The 21609-nt window shown below is 45.8% G+C and overlaps 1 protein-coding gene across 3 annotated transcripts in view; it reads left to right on the top strand.

The window, feature by feature from the left end:
- The first annotated feature begins 5221 nt into the window (after nucleotides 1-5221).
- The window catches only part of LOC120917715, a 68161-nt gene continuing 51773 nt past the window's right edge, over nucleotides 5222-21609 (top strand). The window contains exons 1-2 of one of the 3 annotated variants that reach the window (XM_040329191.1): nucleotides 5222-5360; nucleotides 15555-16229. In XM_040329191.1, coding sequence (XP_040185125.1) covers nucleotides 15765-16229 — 465 coding nt within the window. In that variant the 5' untranslated portion in view covers nucleotides 5222-5360; nucleotides 15555-15764. Of the gene's footprint in view, nucleotides 5361-15160; nucleotides 16230-21609 lie in introns of those variants that run through there. The other 2 variants (XM_040329192.1, XM_040329190.1) reach the window with 2 other exon arrangements.

The raw sequence follows: 21609 nt of genomic DNA on the forward strand, positions 1-21609 counted from the left end.
CAAACAGGGGGAGGTGCTTAAAATTTAGGCCTACTCATTATGTATTTTTGTACCCAAATAATATTCTTTAACCAGTTTCCACCTGGCCTATAAACAAAAGACGGCTGGGCGGGACTGCTCTAGTTCTGGATGGAGGTCGTATAACATCCTCCCCAGACCCCGCCTCACGTGAGCCCCATGGGCTGCGCTGCGGCACAATTTGTCCACTGGTCACAGCCGATGACAGATCACTGTACCAGGTCAGTGCCATGTGATCGCTGTGACCAATCGCAGCAGATCGTGTGACAATTGTACACAATGAATGGCTTCCATTTATGGCAATCATCGTGTACTATTGTGTTGCTCGCAGTGATTGGTCACAGTGATCACATGGTACAGACAGGGTTAATTACAGCCTATGTATACCATGTGATTATCTGTGGCCAATCATAGCTCATCACAAAATACACACTAAATTAATCGATTTCAGAAAAAAATGGTTGCTTATACCAGTGAATATCAGTGAAATGCTGAACGCCTCCCCAAAGTAGTACAGTGTTACTATGGTAACACACACTGTATAACTCTGGTCAAAGTATGTAAAAATAAAAATCTTAAAATATAAAGAAAAAAAATGAAAATATATATATATATATATATATATATATATATTTTTTTTTTTAAAAACATTGAAAATAGTTAAGTTTTCTTGATCAACCCCACGCCAGATATATGATGTCGCTGTACTGCAGTGGTAATAGTATGTAAATATATATATATATATATATATATAGAGAGAGAGAGAGAGAGAGAGAGAGAGAGAGAGAGAGAGATTTATATATAGATTTATATATTTAATTTAATGTTTGTTTAGATGTTTAATGTTATGCATTTTTTTTACAATTTTGGACTTTTTTTTGTTTATTTAGCAAAAAATGAAAAACTCAGTGATGAAAAAATATCACCAAAAGAAAGCTCTATATGTGGGGGGGGGGGGGGGTCCCATTTGTGGACCGTGCAATTGTCATCCAAAGTGTGACAGTTCTGAAAGCTGAAAATTGGCCTGGGCAGGAAGGGGGTGAAAGTTCCCGGTATTGAAGTGGCTAATTATGAGCAAGTTTGGGGTGGAGGAACTTGACTGGCCTGCACAGAGTCCTGGTCTCAAAGAATGTGAGCCAGGCCTTCTCGTCCAACATCAGTGCCTGACCTCACAAATGCGCTTCTGGAAGAATGAACATTTCCATAGACACACTCCTAAACCTTGTGGACAAGGGCCAACTCAATATTGAACCCTACAGACTAAAACTGGGATGGCATTAAAGTTCATTTGCGTGTAAAGGCAGGTGTCTCAATACTTTTGGTAATTGAGGGGGTTATCCACAAAGCCTTGGCGCAACGTAACTTTTCTGATTTAAGTTACTCCGCCGCAAAATTCCAAAGTTAGGTGCCGATCCACAAAGCACTTACCTGGAATTTTGCGGCGCTGTAACTTAAATCCGTCCGGCGCAAGGCGTTCCTATTCAAATGGGCGAGTCCCATTTAAATTAGGCGCGCTCCCGCGCCGGACGTACTGCGCATGCTCCGTCGGGTAAATTACCCGACGTGCATTGCGCTAACTGACGTCGCTCCGACGTCATTTGCTTAGACGTTACCGTAAATGGCGTCCAGCGCCATTCACGGACGTCTTACGCAAACGACGTAGAATTTAAAATTCGACGCGGGAACGACGGCCATACTTAACATGGCTTAGGACAACTAGGGCTTAGCCCTAGTTTTACGCGGCGGAACTCGACGTAAACGACGTAGATTTAGAGCGTCGGGCCCGTCGGAGCGTTCGTGGATCGCCGTAACTGGTCATTTGCATATTCTACGCCGGCCTCAATGGCCTCGCCACCTAGCGGCCGGCCTAGAATTGCATCCTTAAGATCCGACAGTGTAATTCAATTACACATGTCGGATCTTCGTCCTAACTATGGGAAACTGAGTCTGTGGATCAGTTCCATAGTTAGGACCAGGGATACGACGGCGTAACAGCAGTTACGCCGCCGTATCTCTTTTGAGGATCTGGCCCATAGTGTATATGTGAAATCGCAGTATTTCTGCCAACTTTATACAGATATGGGAGTTATAAATATGATTAGTGGCTCTTTCATGCCGTGGAACTTTGCTAATGATTTAGTTAATCTTGGCTCTTCTAAGTATGAATAGATCTTTTGGTCTGGGAAAATGACTTGACATGATTTTGTTTCACTTCTAATTTGATTTTTAAAACTAATTTTAGGGTTTAGGATTTGCTCTGTGAAGTCGGATCTCTCTGCTCATTTCCACAGTGGTAACATCAAAGCGGTGGAGAAGTCTGAGAAACATCATGCTATGTTGCTTTTAGCAAAATAAATATACAAAGATGCTGTTTATTGTAAGTAGAAGTAATGAGAAACAAAAGTAAACAGTTTTTCACTCAAAGCAGAACTTCACTCTACTTTTGTAGATTGCATTATCCAGGCCCCCAGTGGCGGCTGGTGCTCAAAATTGTTGGGGGGGGGCGCAAACAAACAAACAAAAAAAATACATCAATTTAAGCCTCACTGTGCCCATCAATTGTTGCCACTGTGCCGTCAAACGCTGCCACTGTGCCGTCAAACGCTGCCACTGTGCCATCAATTGTCGCCACTGTGCCATTAATTGTCGCCACTGTGCCATCAAACACAGCCACTGTGCCATCAATTGTTGCAACTGTGCCATCAATTGTCGCCACTGTGCCATCAAACGAAGCCACTGTGCCATCAATTGTCACCACTGTGCCATCAAACGCTGCCACTGTGCCATCAAACACTGCCACTGTGCCATCAATTGTCGCCACTGTGCCATCAATTGTCGCAACTGTGCCATCAATTGTCGCCACTGTGCCATCAAACGAAGCCACTGTGCCATCAATTGTCACCACTGTGCCATCAAACGCAGCCACTGTGCCATTTTCGCCACTGTGCCATTAATTGTCGCCACTGTGCCATTAATTGTCACCATTGTGCCATCAAACGCAGCCACTGTGCCCATCAATTGTCGCCACTGTGCCCATCAATTGTCGCCACTGTGCCCATCAATTGCCGCCAGTTTACCCCTTAAAATGCGGCCAGATTGCCCCCTAAAATGTCCCCCGCACAGCACTTACCTTTCTTGGGTCAACCATTCTCAGATCGATCCCTCGAAGTAGTCCTGCCCTCGATATCACTTCAGCCAATCAGGTTACCGGTAACCAGAAACGGTGAACCTGATTGGCTGAGACGCCTGTCAGTGCTTGGCCAGAGATCTACTGCAGAGTCAGCTGGGTGGAGCAAACTGAAACAATGGCAAGTATGTGCCGTTGCTTCAGTCCGTGTGGCATTACCGATGGCTCCCGCTCATTACTCATACTAGCTCATAATGCCTTTGTTCCACGACGGAGACGCGCTCTAACTCTGCCCGTTGTCTCTGCTCTTGATTGGATAGATTGATAGCAGTGCAGCCATTGGCTCTCGCTGCTGTCAATCAAATCCAATGACGCAGTCGAGGAGGGCAGGGCCGAATCCTACATTCTGAATGAACACAGAAGCAGGACTCGGGAGCGCACCTGCACTGGTGTCCACCTTAGGAGAGCCTTCTCCAACGCGAGCACTCAATTCGGGGAGGAGCTACCAGCATGTTTGGGGGTTCTAAGTAATTTTCTAGCAAAAAAAAAATTATTTTAACTTGTAAACAACAAGTTTAAAAAAATAGGCCCGGTCTTAAAGTGGTTAAGTACCATAGTTTGTCGCCATTCCACGAGTGTGTGCAATTTTAAAGCGTGACATCTTTGGTATCTATTTACTCGGCGTAACATCATCTTTCATATTATATAAAAAAATTGCGCTAACTTTACTGTTTTTTTTATTTTTTATTTTATTAATTAAAGTGTATTTAATACAAAAACATTGCATTTGAAAGACTGCTGTGCAAATACAGTGCGACATAAAATATTGCAACAACCGCTGTTTTATTCTCCATGATCTCTTCTAAAAAATATTTATAATGTTTGGGGGATTTAAGTTATTTTCTAGCAAAAAATACAGGGCCAGATTCACGAATATCTAGGGCGGCGTAACATATCCCCTTTACGTTACGCCGCCGCAAGTTTTCGGTGTAAGTGCTTGATTCACAAAGCACTTGCCTGTAAACTTGCGGCTTCGTAGCATAAAGCCGTCCGGCGCAAGCCCACCTAATTCAAATGGGGCGTGTACCATTTAAATTAGGCGCGTTCCCGCGCCGAACGTTCTGCGCATGCTCCGTTAGAAAATTTCCCGCCGTGCTTTGCGCGAAATTACGGCGCCCCTAAATGTTTTTTGAACGGCGACGTGCGTAACGTACTTTCATATTCCCGGACGTCTTACGCAAAAAAAAAAAATTTAAAATTTGACGCGGGAACGACGGCCATACTTTAACATGGATGGTGTAATTTAACACCATCTAAATAGCACTCTTAACTTTACGACGGGAAAAAACGACTAGCGACGACGTAAGAGATTGCGACGAACGCGCGTATCTTCGTGGATCGCCGTAATCAGCTAATTTGCATTCCCAATGCTGGAAAACGACGCAAACTCCACCCAGCGGCCGCCGGAAAATTACACCTAAGATCCGAAGGCGTACAAAGCCGTACGCCTGTCGGATCTTAGCCAAAAGCCGTCGTATCTTTGTTTGTGAAAGACAAATAAAGATACGACGCGGCAAATTTGAAAGTACGCCGGAGTATCAGCAGGTACTCCGGCGTACTTTTTCTGTGAATCTGGCCCACAGATCTTTACTTGTAAACAACACACATCAGAAAAAGGCGAAGTGGTGTTTTTAATCTTTTTATTGATGGGAATGTTTACTATTCATTTGATATGTAATATGATTTATGTTCTGTGCGTGACGCATTGCTTTTTATGTTTTTTTGTATACTGTGGGGAGTAGTTTTGAAATTTCCTTGTTAAATTAATTTTTTACAATGACAATGAATCATATCTAATCTTATCTTGTCATGCCATTTTGAAAATGTTAACACTTACAATATTACTGAGTCAATAAAGGATGTACATTTGAGTGATCTTCGTGTAATGGGTTTTATCAGAATATCAGAATGTCCCCAGGAAAACAGAATTGTTTATATGCTTCAATAGTGTAGTTGCTAGGCAACATGCAGGGAAAGTTGTCGGTGACCTTGCACTGCTTCCTGTGTTAGTATTTATATTCTTTTTAAGTGTTTATTATGTTCGTGTGATATTTTACAATTGGAACAAAGGTAGCTTTGTTCGCAAATGTGCCCACGCTCATTGTGAGTGCTTCAGAACAGAAGTGCATAGTTCAGACATCAGTGGTTGGATAGGGTAAGTATCAAGTATTTCTGATTTTGTATTTTTTTTCTTATGTGCTTGCTTGGTATTACTTGGTATTGTTGATGTTGCTGTCATTGGTGATCGTTTACTAGGTGTTGTTGAAGCAATTGCTTATACAGTAGCTGATTAAATGTTGGAGTGCTGGGTGTGTTCCAATTAGCATTAGACATGTGCACACTGAAATATTTTGTTTTGGAATTTTGTTTTCGTTCGAAAAATACATTTATTTAGTTACTCCCGAAATTAGTTTTTATTTATTTTGTTTCGTTAAAAAATGCATTCATCCGAAAATCCGAAGTTAATTAACCACTTCCATACAGGGCACTTACGCACCTTCCCGCCCAAGCCAATTTTCAGCTTTCAGCACTGTCGCACTTTGAATGGCAATTGTGCGGTCATGCTATATTGTACCCAAACAAAATTGGCGTCCTTTTTTCCCCACAAATAGAGCTTTCTTTTGGTGGTATTTGATCAACTCTGCGCAACAACTAAAAAAAGACAAAAAAATTTGAAAAAAATTACGTTTTTATTTTTTTCTGTTATTTTTTTTGTGAATAAGTAAGTTTTCTCTTTCAATTACGGGCACTGATATGGCGGCACTGATGAGATGGCACTGATGGACATCGATGAGGTAGTACTGATGGGCACAGATAAGGTGGCACTGATTGGCGGCGCTGGTATGCGGCACTGATGGGCACACACACTGATGGGCACACATAGGCGGCACTGATGGGCACATATAGGCGGCACTGATGGGCACACATGGGCGGCACTGATGGGCACTCATGGGCGGCACTGGGCACTCATAGGCGGCACAGATGGGCACTCATGGGTGGCACTTATGGGTGGCACTGATGGATACTTATGGGTTGCACAGATGGGCACTTAAAGGTGGGCACTGGGCATGGATGGGCACTGTGGGGTGGCACTGATGGACACTGTGGGGTGGCACTGATGGACACTGTGGGGTGGCACTGATGGACACTGTGGGGCGGCACCTATGTTGCCAGTCAGTGCCCATTTGTGGGCACTGATTGGCATCTTTTATGGGTTTTTTTTCCAGCCTTTTTATTTTTTTTAGCATTTTTTTTTTTTTTTTGGGGGGGGGGATTTTTTTCAGTTTGCCCTTCCCTGGTGGTCCAGGGTGGGCTTCCCTGGTGGTCCAGTGTGGCGATCCGAGGGGGGGCTGCGCTGATAAACAATCAGCGCGAACCCCCCCTGTCAGGAGAGCAGCCGTTCGGCTCTCCTCTACTCGCATCTGCCAGACGCGATTCATCAGCCGTGGTTGGACACGGCTGATCACGTGGTAAAGAGTCTTCGTGAGAGACTCTTTACCGAGATCGGTGTTGCGGGATGTCAGACTGACACCCCGCAACAACGATCGCCGCGATGCGCGCCCCCGGGGGCGCGCAGCGGCTCAGAATCCTGAGGACGTCATACTACAACCACTTTGCCGACGTCAATCTGTCATTGGCGGGCGGCAAGTGGTTAAGGTCGAATCTGTCATTAAAGGCTTATGGTGTCTGTCGAATGTTCTAAGAAGATTCGACGGAGCAGCTAAACTGTACGACGCCGCAATCGTACATTTCCGGTGGAATGTTCCTGCCTACAAGCTATAATAGAATTCTAATGTTGTATGACACTAGTAATAATTATATTTATAAATTCTTATTACTAGTCAACCAACATTCAAATTCTTCTATAGCCTATGGGCCGAGCATTTGACCGGAAATGTACGATTGCGGCTTCGTACAGTTTAGCTGCTTGTCGAATCTTCTTAGAACTTTCAACAGACACCATAAGCCTTCAATGACCGATTCAACATTTGTGTGTTTTTTGCTGCTTCGTCGATCATGTCGAATGGTCTACCCCAACACTGTCTCTATAATGAGATAGCAGAGGGACTCCAGGGACCCCAAAGGACCCAGAAGAACCCCAAAAAAACCCTAAGCAAAAGGGAGGAAAAGGAGCAATAGTCCTCCTTGCCCACTCCTTTTCCTCCCTTTTTGCTTAGGGGGTTTTTGGGGTTCTTCTGGGTCCTTTGGGGTCCCTGGAGTCCCTCTGCTATCTCACTAGATTTTAGACGATGGTACTGTTTTAAAATCTAATATTATTTAGCTCACCGTGAAGGGAGGCTTTACTACGGTGGTCAGTGATGTGCTCGCCCTCTCCTGGGAACTACATCTATGCGGTAGGACGCTCTCTACGTGTTAGGCCCCGTACACACGACCGAACATGTCTGCTGAAACTGGTCCCCGGACCAGTTTCAGCGGACATGTTCGGTCGCGTGTACGGCCTATCGGACAGGTTTCCAGCAGACATTTTTCCAGCCGATCGTTTTCCAGCGGACAAAAATTTCTTAGCATGCTAACAAACATGTCCGCTGGAAGCCTGTCCGTCTGACATGTTCGGTCGTCTGTACAGACTCACCGTACATGTCCGCTCGGCTGAAAGCACTCGCATGCGTCAAAGTGATTCGACGCATGCGTGGAAGCATTGACCTTCCAGGGCCGCGCACGTCGCTTACGTCGATTACGCGGCGACGGCGCGGCCACGTCACCGCATATCGTGTCCGCGCGGATTTCTGTTTGATGGTGTGTACAACCATCAGACAGAAATCGGGCAGCGGAGTGTCCGCTGAAAACGGTCCGGCGGACCTTTTTCAGCGGACAGTCCGTCTGTGTGTACAAGGCCTTCAAGGAGGTGTGAATTACTGGGCGTGCCGCAATGCATACTGGGAAATGTAGTTCTTACATGAACGAGCGCCGCAAACCAGGAAGTGAATGAGAGAACAGAAACTAGAACGCCGGAGGTGATACAGATGAAGGAATTTAATAGGTATTTACTTGTTTTTTAACAGAATCATTACACTATTCTGTCTGTCTACCTTGCAGACATTAATTTTAGGCAAACATTTTTTTTCCTTTACAACTCCTTTAACCTTCTTGAGGACATTTATTTATTATTTATTTGTTTACTTAGTTTACTACCACTTTACTATACTCCTCTTTCCACGTTGTATCTGCACAGTGCCACCTACAGGAAAGAAGAATGCCTGCACCTAACTACTGCTTACAGTATGTATCCATTGGGATATACTGTAAACACTTGCACAGTCCTTATCAGATTCAGGTGACACAATACACTGCTTACTATAAGCAGCCATGAACAAACATAGGGAGAGTGTCATCATTTTGAAACAAGAGGCCAAACAATAACCAGACAGAAGGTTTGTATAATGATCCTGAAAAGAAAGGACAATATTGACTCTGAAGATGGATAAGTCTGTGTTTACTATTGCACGCAATATTGCTTTTCACATTTTGTTATTACACTTGCCCTATATATTCATATTTTTCACCTTAAAAATGTGCATATGTAACCCTTTGATTGCCCCTTGTCTTAACCCTTTCCCAGCCAGTGTCATTAGTACAGTGACAGTGGCAGTTAGTGTATACAGTATAGACTCAAAAGATTGTAAGTGTAATTGCCATCATCCCAATGTGAAATGTAACTGCTTATCCACCGCCCGCCGGCCGGAGGCAGACCCTCTTGTTCTGGGTGGACGTCATGTGACGTTGCACTTTCTAAAGCCACTAGGGGGCGCGCACCTGCCTGCCGCGTCACTGGGGACCCAATGTTTCTTCTCCTTAACCATTGTGATTTTTCGCAGATGCTTTGCTACAGTACTGTGACTTGTGCAGATCCTCTAGCTATATATCTCTATTAGATTATTGATTTATTATGGATTGTATATGATCTCCCCTGTTCACCATCCCCCTTCTTCTTTTGTTATGTGGAAAAAATCAATAAAGATGGTTAATTAAAATAAAAGCCTTTAGAGGTTACCACTTTATATCTACATAAGAGGTCTAGTGCTAGAATTACTGCTCATGATCTGACGTTCGCGGCAATACCTCACATGTGTGAGACGATCGCTATTTGTGTGCGTGCGGGACGGACGCATTCGCTCGCCCTTGCGTGCTAGTATGTGGGGACGAGGGCACTTTACTTTTTTTATTATTATTAATTCAGATTTTTTTTTTACACGGTTGCTTTCAATTTTTTATTTCTTTTTTGTCACTTGTATTGCTGTTACAAGGAATATAAACATCCTTGGACATCAATAGGCAGTGACAGGTACTCTTTATGGAGGGATTTGGGGTCAATAAGATCCCAGATCCCTCCTTTGCACTTTAAAACTCCAATATCTTTCTTATTTGTGGCCCAAAAATATTTGTAAAATAAATGATCTATCTATTCTATAGCATTTCATTAGGTATTGATCTAATCAGTCTTAGGCCCCGTACACACGACCAGTTTCCTCGGCAGAATTCAGCTTCCAACCGAGTTTCTGGCTGAATTCTGCCGAGGAAACTGGTCGTGTGTACACTTTCGGCCGAGGAAGCCGACGAGGAGCTCGACGAGGAAATAGAGAACATGTTCTCTATTTCCTCGTTGTTCTATGGAAGCTCTCGTCCCGCCGAGCTCCTCGGCGGCTTCAGGGCTGAACTGGCCGAGGAACTCGATGTGTTTGGCACGTCGAGTTCCTCGGCCGTGTGTACGAGGCTTCACCTGGAGGTGATGAAGCCGTATCATTACTCTTACCTGGTGTCATGAGTGCTTCAGATATTTCACTCTCAACAGTGTAGTCCCCCCCCCCCCCCCATAGAAAAGATGCTTTCTACCATGGAGGATCTCTTCTCTGTCTCTGTTTGGAGTTCTGTTTTCACTTTTTATTTTTAAAATGATCCTCAATGGCAATAACGACTTTTTCTCTGTTTCCAACGGATGATTGTATATCCTCATCTACGATTTTTCTCCATCCCGCTGTTCTGCTAATCAGTTCTACAGTATGGCCCGGATTCTTAAAGCACTTATGCCGATGTATCTACTGATACGCCGCGTAAGTGCAGGGATGCGCCGTCGTATCTATGCGCCTGATTCTGCTATTAAGATACGCCTGAATTTTGGCTTCATACGACGGACGTAAGTTTCCTACCCCGTCGTATCTTGGGCGCATATTTATGCTGGCCGCAAGGGGCGCTTCCATTGATTTACGCGTCGAATATGCAAATGACCGAGATACGCCGAATGTGCTTGCGCCCTTCGCAGTAGTATACGCTGTTTACGTAAGGCGCACGTCCGGCGTAAAGTTATTCCACCTATAGGAGGTGCATCCCATGCAAAGGTTTGGACGACGGAACAGCCGTCAGATTTTACGTCGTTTACTTAAGTCGTACGTGAATGGGGCTGGGCGTAGGTTACGTTCACGTCGTAGGCATTTGTTATTGTTATTTTTTTTATTATTATTTTTTTTTTAAATGAGATTTTACAATATATTTAAGGCTTATTGCAAAGTTCCAGACTGAGCGAAGAAAGCTGTGTTTTTGGTTTTCTCTGGATTCTGTTGTTCCAGATTGGGGCCTAGAGCTTAAAGGTTTCAAAATGTCTTGGACGGGACAGAACCTTTAATCTTGTGTCTGGATTTTACTTCTGCGGCCTGTGTAAGTAAACAGGTATGCAGGGTCGTTATATACTCAAGCCTGAGTATAGCTCAGAGCTTCCAGTTTGGAGACAGCTACCATATTGGAGACAGGAGGTCTCATCCAGGAGTATGATCAGCCTCAGCCAAGAGTCAAGAGACAGGAGGTCTCATCCAGGAGTCAGAGGAGCCCCAGCCAAGAGTCAAGAGCGGGGCCGATCCCCCATACAGGCTCACTATGCAAGCCGCTTAGGGCCCCGCAAAGCTGCGGAGGGCCCCCCAAATTACTAGAGGCCCCGCCTGGTGAGAAATTATTTTCGGACCCTCACCCCCCTTCTCAACTCGCTGGCTGCATGGGAGAGGAGGTAAGAAGTGTCAGCCCCCCCTGCTTCTCACTTTAATGTAAGATGTCATTTCCGACAGCAGAACACCCCCTCCCCCCCGCTTCTCAACTTTAATCTTTAATGCGACATGTCATTTTTCGGCAGCCCCCCCATCCGCTTCTCAACTTCAATGTGACATGTCATTTTGCTTAGGGCCCCAGGGTGGTCAGGATCATCACTGGTCAAGAGACAGGAGGTCTCATCCAGGAGTCAGAGTAGCCCCAGACAAGACTCAAGAGACAGGAGGTCTCAATCAGGGGGTCAGCGGTGTCCCAACCAGTAGCCAGGAGACAAGAGGTTTCATTCCAGGGGTCAGTTCAGCTCTTATTAGGGTGTCAGGGGAACCCCTATCCAGAGGCCAGGAGTGGGCCATGCAGCAGGACGCTGTGACTAAAGGTTAAGTGGGTCAAGTAAACCAGGAGACAACACAGTCAGAGGGACTGGTAAGGGGAGCAGCGGTGCTGCGGACAAGGAAGCCAGCTGGTTTGGTACTTTCAGTTGACTTTTCATGTTGAGGGTGGGAACCCCTGCATGGGCATTAGGCAACTGATGTTTATGTGTGTTTTGTTCAATAAAAGTGGGCTGCCATACCCTAAAGTACAATTTGGACTTGTACAACTCATTGCTCTAATACAGATTTTTCTCTTATTTGGGCATTTAGTTGTAGATCAATTTTCTAATTCGTCTGTATAAATCATATAGTCTTCCAGCCAAATGTTTTCTTTGTATACACATGCCTGAAATTAAGTTATGAATATGCAGGTTGAATAAATTTAGTTTTCCTATTATGAGATTACTGTAAATTTAATATTGGATTATTGATTTACTGTTATTTAATAAAATATTATAGATTGTAATCCTTCAATCTTCCCTAAAGAAGTGGACTATATTTTTCACAAAGCACATTCAGTATCCAGTATAACCCCATCATCAAGGAATAATGGGCTAGATTCACAAAAGGGATACAACGGCCTTTCTCCTGATACGCCGTTGTACCTCTGTTTCTATCTATGCGACTGATTCATAGAATCAGTTACGCATAGATATCCCTAAGATCCGACAGGTGTAATAGTTTTACACTGTCGGATCTTAGGATGCAATACCGTGGCCGCCGCTAGGGGGAGTTTGCGTCGTAAACCAGCGTCGGGCATGCAAATTAGGAGTTACGGCGGATCCACAACGGTTTTTCGCGTTCGCTACGTCGCCGCTAGTCTAGTTTCCCGTCGCAAAGTTACACTTTTTTTTTGGTGCCTTAACTTTAGTTAGTAAGTGTATTGCTGTCTAAAGTATGGCCGTCGTTCCCGCGTCGAAATTCAAAATTTAACGTTGTTTGCATAAGCCGTCCGGGAATACGGAAGTACGCTACGCGCGTCGCCGTTCAAAAAAATGACGTCACGGCGCGCAAAGCACGGCGGGAGTTAGGAAACGGAGCATGCGCAGTAGGTCCGGCGCGGGAGCGCGCCTAATTTAAATGGCACACGCCCATTTGAATTGACCCGCCTTGCGCCGGAGGCCGCGGGAGTAGTTTTCATCGCAAGTGCTTGGTGAATCAGGCACTTGTAATGAAAAATTGCGGCGGTGTAACTTATCTAGGATAAGTTACGCCGCCACGATTCTACGTGAATCTGGCCCAATAACTATAAGGAAAAAATAGATGCATACTATGGGGCAGATCCACAGACGTAAGTCACGTCTATTGCATGAATCTATCTATTGTCGCCACTGGTGTTGGGCGCCAGGCATCTGAATTACAGCAGCGGGGGTGTTTTTCGGAAGTGCCTGATTAGAGCCGTCGGCTCTAATAGGCATCCTTTTTAGAGCCATGGGCTCTAATAGGGCTTCCAAATTGGTAAGCACCGGTCGTACTGCTGTGTGTTCCCTACTTACGTAGTGCTGTGTTAGGCTAGGGTGACCAGACATCCCCAGTTTCAGGGGACAGTCCCCTGATTGAGGACACTGTCCCCAGGCCAAGTCTGTCCCTGGTTTTGTCCCCAGATTGGATTTAATAGGGGAATGGGGCAATTTCAAAGACAGTCAGTGCAGAATTAAAATAAAAAAATTTGAATTGCACAGCCCGCTCTGCCGTGCCTACTAGCATAGGGGGGTTGTATTTTTCACATTATCTGTGCCCCCTTCTGATGATCATGTGCTGGTCGGAGCGGAGGGAATATTTCTTCAGTTTCGGGCGCATGCCCATTCAGCTCCACTCGCATGTTCTTCTGCCTTGGCTCAAATCCTGGCCAGCCACCTGCCTATCTCCTTGCCTTCCCTGGCGGAGTGATCTTCCTCCACTCCCCACCCAGTAGTAGCCGGGGCCCGAAGAGTAAGACTTGAGAGGCTGTGAGGTGGGCGGCTGATTGTTGCCATTACTAGTAAAATATGTCCCCGGATTTCATTTTAAAAATCTGGTCACCAATGTATTTGTTACCCTAACACTGACCCACCTCTCAGCCAATCAGGTGCACCCGGTCTGGTTGCCCACTGTCACCTGATTGGCTGAAGTGACAGGCGCTGTGATTGGACACCTATCAGGCATCCATTTATAGCAGAAGAGGATGGGAGAAGACATTGAGGACTCGGAGGGAGCGTGGAGGACAGCGCTGATCTGAGACAGATAAGTGCCGGCCCGGGGGGGGGGGGGGGGCACACTGCCAGCATTTGATTAGGGAAAACTGGTGGCAATTGATGGGGCAAACTTGCGGCAATTGATGGGGCACAATTGATGTTTACAGTAGCTGTGTTTGATGGCACAGTGGTGGTAATTCATGGGTACAGTGGCTGCATTTAAAGGGCACAGTGGTGGAATTTTTGGGCAGAGTGGCTGCGTTTGACGGCACAGTGGCTGCGTTTGATGGGCACAGTGGCTGCGTTTGATGGCACAGTGGTTGCATTTGATGGGCACAGTGACGGTAATTGATGGGCACAGTGAGGCTGCAATTGATGGGGGGTTTTTTCAGTTTGTTTGCGCCCCCCCCAAAAATTCTGAGCACCAGCCGCACTTGCCCTCTGTGGGGTAGATTCAGAGAGAAGATACGACGGCGTATCTCCAGATACGCCGTCGTATCTCTGAGTGTGCGTGGTCGTATCTATGCGCCTGATTCATAGAATCAGTTACGCATAGATCTCCCTAAGATCCGACGGGCGTAAGTGTCTTACACCGTCGTATCTTAGGCTGCATATTTACGCTGGCTGCTAGGTGGCGCTTCCGTATATTTACGCGAGGAATATGCAAATGAGCTAGATACGCCGATTCAGAAACGTACGTCCGGCCGGCGCATTTTTTTACGTCGTTTACGTTAGGCTTTTTTCGGCATATAGTTACCCCTGCTATATGAGGCGTATCTTATGTTAAGTATGGCCGTCGTTCCCACGTCGAGTTTTGAAAATTTTACGTTGTTTGCGTAAGTCGTTCGCGAATAGGGCTGGACATAATTTACGTTCACGTCTAAAGCAATGACGATTTGCGGCGGAATTTCGAGCATGCGCACTGGGATTTTTTCACGAACGGCGCATGCCGAATACGCGGGGTCACAGTTAATATACATAAAACACGCCCACATCATCCACATTTGAATTAGGCAGGCTTACGCCGACACAGATACGTTACGCCGCCGTAACTAAGGGCGCAAGTTGTTTCTGAATACAGAACTTTCGCCCTAAATTACGGCGGCGTTACGCCGGGCGGATAGATAGACCATTCTATCTGAATCCAGCCCTGTAGCTTTATGAAGGTCACACTTGCCTTCAATATTAAGGCAGAGCACGTCAACAGCCTGGTTGTTCTGGATCTCAGAACAGGTGCTTGCTTGTAATTGTATTGCTTTAAATAAAACACGTGTGAAAAGAGCACCCAGTTAAATCCCTGTAACAACTCGAGAATGTCTTGAAATTGCCTGCAGCTAATGCATGAATCTCATAGCAGTTAGATATCTGAGTAAACAAAGCATTGCTTGCATGATTCAGCAACTTATCCACAGAATTCTCCTGTACGGAAAAGGTTAAGGTCAGCAGATGATATTTTCTGAAGATCTGTTGCAGAAAACTGGCTCACAGAGGAGAAAGACTCATCCAGTGATTTATTTGTTGCCTGATCCAGACATATAAGCCACAAAGAGAGAGAGAGAGAGAGTGCGAGCAAGCGAGAGAGCGACAGAAATATAATGTATTCTGAAGCTGATGAACACCAACAGCCAATGGGAGGGAGTCAATTGTTAATCAGTAGGAGAGAGGTGGAGGGTATTCTTCAAGTGTGTAAGTGTTTTAAGCTACTGTAGTGGTGCATGATCGTAATCGACGTCTCTCCTTTTTTTCTGACAGTGTGGCCAGCTGATATGAAATCCGATTTTGGGAGACAGAAATATGACGTGATATGCTATATTAAGACGTTTGATTTTTGCCTCGTGCTACAAGATTTTAGCAGAAAGTATTTCACTATGATGCTGCATTGAATCAAAAGCTGTATGGTACAAGTTTGGACGACCAAGTCTTCGGGGAGCTGGCCACTTTTCCTTTCTCGTGTTGGAAATTATGGAGAAGGAGCAAGGCCACTTGGATAGTGGACAACAGATGCATGACCAACTTGCCGTTGACACAGCCTTAAGCACCTTGGTAGTTATTCTGGTATATATTGTAGTGAAGGTGAGCGTGGATGGAATTCGTCAATGGAGAGCCCGGGTGTCCATCCTAGTGGTAGGTGCCGGACCTGTTGGGTTGACGGCGGCACTGGTTGCTGTCCGCTCCAGGAAAGTGCTGAATTTAACCATCTTGGACGAGCGCACAAGGACTGCCCTGTTCTGCAGACCTCAACAGATCGCCTTGGACCCCCGAAGTGTTAAGTTTCTTTTGACTTTGGGAGTCGATTTTGACAATATTGAAGGATGTTGGGACAATGACCACTTCTTTACCAAGATTGGTGTTTTCCAGGAGCATCTTCTGAGTATTCTAGAACAGAGGAAACAAACCCTGGACATTAGAATTCTACTTGGAACCAAAGTAAGTGTTTGGCACAATTATATTTATGTCAAGTTATCTGTCAGTCAGTACAATTTTTATATATTACAGGTACTTACCGTATATACTCGAGTATAAGCTGACCCGAATATAAGCCAAGGCACCTAATTTTACCACAGAAAAATGGGAAAACTTATTGACTCGAGTATAAGCCTAGGGTGTCCATCTGCATGCCTCACCGTGCCTCACTTTGCCTCACTGTGTCCATGTGCATGCCTCACTGTGCCTCACTTTGCCTCACTGTGTCCTTGCCTCACTGTGCCTCACTATGCCCATGCCTCACTGTGTCCATGCCTCACTGTGCCCATGCCTCACTGTGCCTCAAGTACGGTACCTTGATCGGTGTTATCTCCTGGAGCTGGGCCCATCTTTAGTCTTATTATGTCCCAGCGCTGTGCCCATCTTTAGGCCCCATACACACGAGAGGATTTATCCGCGGATACGGTCCAGCGGACCGTATCCGCGGATAAATCCTCGAGAGGATTTGCGCGGATTTCCATGCGATGGAGTGTACTCACCATCAAATCGAAATCCGCGCCAAAATCCTCTGGCGATGACGTGTCGCGCCGCCGCCGCGATTATGACGCGGCGACGTGCGCGACGCTGTCATATAAGGAATTCCACGCATGCGTCGAATCATTACGACGCATGCGGGGGATCCCTTCGGACGGATGGATCCGGTGAGTCTGTACAGACCAGCGGATCCATCCGTTGGGATGGATTCCAGCGGATAGATTTGATAGCATGTCATCAAATATTTATCCGCTGGAAATCCATCCCAGGGGATAAATATCCGCGGAAACAGATCCGCTGGAGTGTACACACCATAGGATCTATCCGCTGAAACCCATTCGCTGGGATTTTTCAGCGGATGGATTCTATCGTGTGTATGGGGCCTCAGTCTTATTATCTCCCGGCGCTGTGCCCATCTTTAATCTTATTATGTCCCGGTGCTGTGATACATTCAGTGTAAGCCATGTAGTGTAACCAAGTGCCGCCTCCTCCTCTTCCTCCTCTGTGACGGAACACTGACTCGGTTTCCCAACAGTGAGTCAGCCTATCACAGACGAGGAGGAGGAGGTGGCGCTTGGTTAAACTACATGGCTTACACTGAATGCATCACAGCGCCGGAACATAATAAAATTAAAGATGGGCACAGCGCCGGGATATAATAAGACTGAAGATGGGCACAGCGCTGGGGGAGACAAGACTGAAGATGTTTCACAGCGCCGGGGGATTAGGCTGCAGATGGGTACAGCGCCAGGAGAGACTGGAGTATAAGCCGAAGGGGGCATTTTCAGCACAAAAAAATGTGCTGCAAAACTCGGCTTATACGGTACATAGCATCAATTTACGTAGCGATTTAAAGCGGGGGTTCACCCTTAGAGGGCACTTTTCCCCCTTAGATTCCTGCTCGTTATTACTAGGGGAATCGGCTATTTATTTTAAAATATGTGCAGTACTTACCCGTTTACGAGACGCATCCTCTCCGTCGCTTCCGGGTATGGGCTTCGGGAATGGGCGTTCCTTCTTGATTGACAGGTTTCCGAGAGGCTTCCGACGGTCGCATCCATCGCGTCACGATTTTCCGAAAGAAGCCGAACGTCGGTGCGCAGGCGCAGTATAGAGCCGCACCGACGTTCGGCTTCTTTCGGCTACGAGTGACGCGATGGATGCGACCGTCGGAAGCCTCTCGGAAGGTTGTCAATCAAGAAGGAACGCCGGCTCCCGAAGACCCATACCCGGAAGCGACGGAAGAAGATGCAGCTCGAAAACGGGTAAGTACTGCACATATTTTAATATAAATAGCCGATTCCCCTAGACCGAACGAGCAGGAAGCTAAGGGGAGATTTTTTTTTTTTTTTTAAATGGGTGAACTCCCGCTTTAAATATAGTATACATTCACATCAGTCCCTGCCCTCACAGAGTTTACAATCTAAGGTCCCTAACTCCCATTTACACATACACATACTAGCGACAGTTTAGACAGAAGCCAATTAACCTACCAGAATGTCTTTGGCGTGTGGGAGGAAACCCGTGCAGGCACAGGGAGAACATGCAAACTCCAGGCAGGTAGTGCCATGGTTGGGATTCAAACCGACAACGCTAGTGCTGCATAGCGTCAATATACGTAGCGCTTTAAATATAGTATACATTCACATCAGTCCCTGACCTCAAGGAGCTTACAATCTAAAGCCCCAAACTCCCATTTACACATACACATATTAGGGAAACTTTAGACATGAGCCAATTAACCTACCGGAATGTCTTTGGCGTGTGGGAGGAAACCCGTGCAGGCACAGGGAGAACATGCAAACTCCAGGCAGGTAGTGCCATGGTTGGGATTCAAACCGACAACGCTAGTGCTGCATAGCGTCAATATACGTAGCGCTTTAAATATAGTATATATTAACATCAGTTCCTGACCTCAAGGAGCTTACAATCTAAGGTCCCTAACTCCCATTTACACATACACATACTAGGAAAAGTTTAGACATGAGCCAATTAACCTACCAGAATGTTTTTGGCATGTGGGAGGAAACCGTGCAGGCACAGGGAGAACATGCAAACTCCAGGCAAGGTAGTGCCATGGTTGGGATTCAAACCGACAACCTTAGTGCTGCTATGCGGAAGTGTTAACCACTTAGGCCTCGTACACACGGCCGAGGAACTCGACGTGCCAAACACGTCGAGTTCCTCGGCCAGTTCAGCCCTGAAGCCGCCGAGGACCTCGGCGGGAGGAGAGCTCCCATAGAACAACGAGGAAATAGAGAACATGTTCTCTATTTCCTCGCCGAGGTCCTCGTCGGCTTCCTCGGCCGAAAGTGTACACACGGCCAGTTTCCTCGGCAGAATTCAGCCAGAAACTCGGTCGGAAGCTGAATTCTGCCGAGGAAACTGGTCGTGTGTACGGGGCCTGAGCCACTAAAGTGAATCTCTGCACAGCCAGTATATAGTCAAGTACCATTCCTAAGATAAACTATCCTTTCATCTCAGCACACTGCAGTCAGTTCAAGAAAACTGATGTAATTGAAAAATGTAGATATTATCAAATCAACCAGGCAGATTTTATGTTTCTAATCAATTACAGCCTGCTGTATGACCAATATTTAACAACCTAAATTTCAGGAATTACTAAGGACCATGTCAAATGGAATATTATAGCAAGTAAAAGTGACAAAATCACTAAACTTCAGTCTCATTATTCTGAAGTCACTTCCTAGCTCGCTCACTGCTTTCTCATTATCCTCATCCATGAATTAATTTCTAATTTAAATTTAGTTGATTTTGTGGGAGGTGAAGCATTGCCAGCAATATAATCCGCTGCCTGATCAGGCTCTAATATTGCATATTTCCTAAATTAATCTCTTTACAAAATCTCAAGTGAAATAATTGGTCTGGAACTCCTTAGAATGTTACTAATAAATATATATGTTCACCTATGAGTAGAAAACATACACTCTTGGTAATCTTTGGTAACTGTTTTAACTTACGTGATCATGATATAAGGCTTTCCATACGTCAAAAAGGGTCACGTGTGTCAAATAGACACACTAAACACTACACTGATTTACTAAAATTGGAGAGTGCAAAATCTGGTGCAGCTGTGCATAGAAACCAGTCAGCTTCCAGATTTTTTGCCAAAGCTCAGGAAGAACTTACACCTACAGGTAAGCCTAGGTAAGCCTAGATTAAGGCTTACCTGTAGGTGCTTTCAATATCTCCGAGACCTACATGGTCTCGGAGATATTTGCAATTTCCCCTAGCGACGTCTTTAACGGCACATGCGCTGTCTTGAAAGGGCACGATGTGCCCTTTCAAGCCGGGGTCATGTCATTAAAGGCGGCTCCTGCGCGAATGCGCGGAAGTGACGTCACACGACTCCGGCCAGTCACAGAGCCGGAGTTCGCAGCCCCCTGAGGAAGATTGGTGAAGAATGGATGCTCGCTGCCATGGAGGAAGACGGTGACATTGCGGGCTTCTCATGCAGGTAAGTGCTATGCATAGTAGCCCATTATGTTTTACCTTTGCAGGGAGACATAAACAGGTTGAAATTAGAAGCTGCTACCATGCAAAGCTGCACCAGATTTTGCACTCTCCAGTTTTTGCAAATCAATCCCTAAGGCCGGGTACACACGGGCAAACATGTACGATGAAACCGGTCCGTCGGACCGTTTTCACCGTACATGTCTGCCCGGGGACTTCTGTACGATGGCTGTACTAACCATCGTACAGAAGTCCGCGCGTAAACAATACGCGGGGCTTCTCAGAAAAGAAGAGGACACAGGAGACACTGCCAGATGCCCGCCGCAGCCTGATCCCCTACCCAATTTGCCAGCTAATCCCTGCTGATCCACGATGTGCCCGCCGATCCCCGCCGCTGATGAGGTAGATACCGGTGAACCGGCAGAGAGGGGGGGGAGCGTTTGAGGTGCAGCAGGTGGGGGGCTGGTTGTTTGCCACCCCCCCAAATAAAAAAAACACCAGCCGCCACTGCAATGTACATTAAACAGTGTGTGTTTAGCAGGGCTCAAATGTTCAAGTCCTGAGCTACTAGCCAGGCCTCAAGGGTTACTCACCACCAGTAGCCCCACCAACCCCACCCTTGCCCCGCATGCCACCCCTAAACTCGCCCTCATAAATTATCTCATGAAATGACACAAATGTTTTATGCAGAATTACGTTATAAAAATAAATATTACCAACAACTTTATCTGTGCCCAACAATGCAGCCTACCTGTGCCCAACAATGAAGCCTCACCTGTGTCCATCAATGCAGTTAGTGAGCATGAACAGCCAACATTTGTTGTCGTTAATTCAGCCAACAATTGTCTGATGGAGCGTACAAACGGTCCAATTATCTGACCCAACACGTCCATCAGACAATTAAGGCCATAAAATTTGATTGTGTGTACGAGGCTTTAGTATGCAAGACAAGATCCAGGCACACGCCCTTTTGACAAAAATCAGACGTTCGGTTGGCCAACAATCGTACCGTGTGTACTGACTGGCCTTTAGGGTAAGGAAAACACATGCAATTATTATTTTTTGGTACACAATAAAAAGAGTTTTTATTTTTATGAAATGTTAGAATTGTTCTTTTTATATTTGACTTTACAAAGCGGCTGTAACGTGAACACAAATCTCCCCATTCTAGGAGATGGGCAGTCATTTTCTATGACAACAAAAACAGGGACCCAGGACAGAATTATATAACCGTAAAAGATTGGCTAGCTTATATTTTATGGCAGCTGAACTGCAAATATTTGCCATTATGTTTGTTATAATCAATGACTGCTAACACTCCAAGGACGCTCCCCGGTTGCCCTCCGATCTCAACGATCCAGATATGTCACATTAT

This window comes from Rana temporaria, chromosome 11 (assembly GCF_905171775.1).
Source record: "Rana temporaria chromosome 11, aRanTem1.1, whole genome shotgun sequence".
NCBI classification, from domain to species: Eukaryota; Metazoa; Chordata; class Amphibia; order Anura; family Ranidae; genus Rana; species Rana temporaria.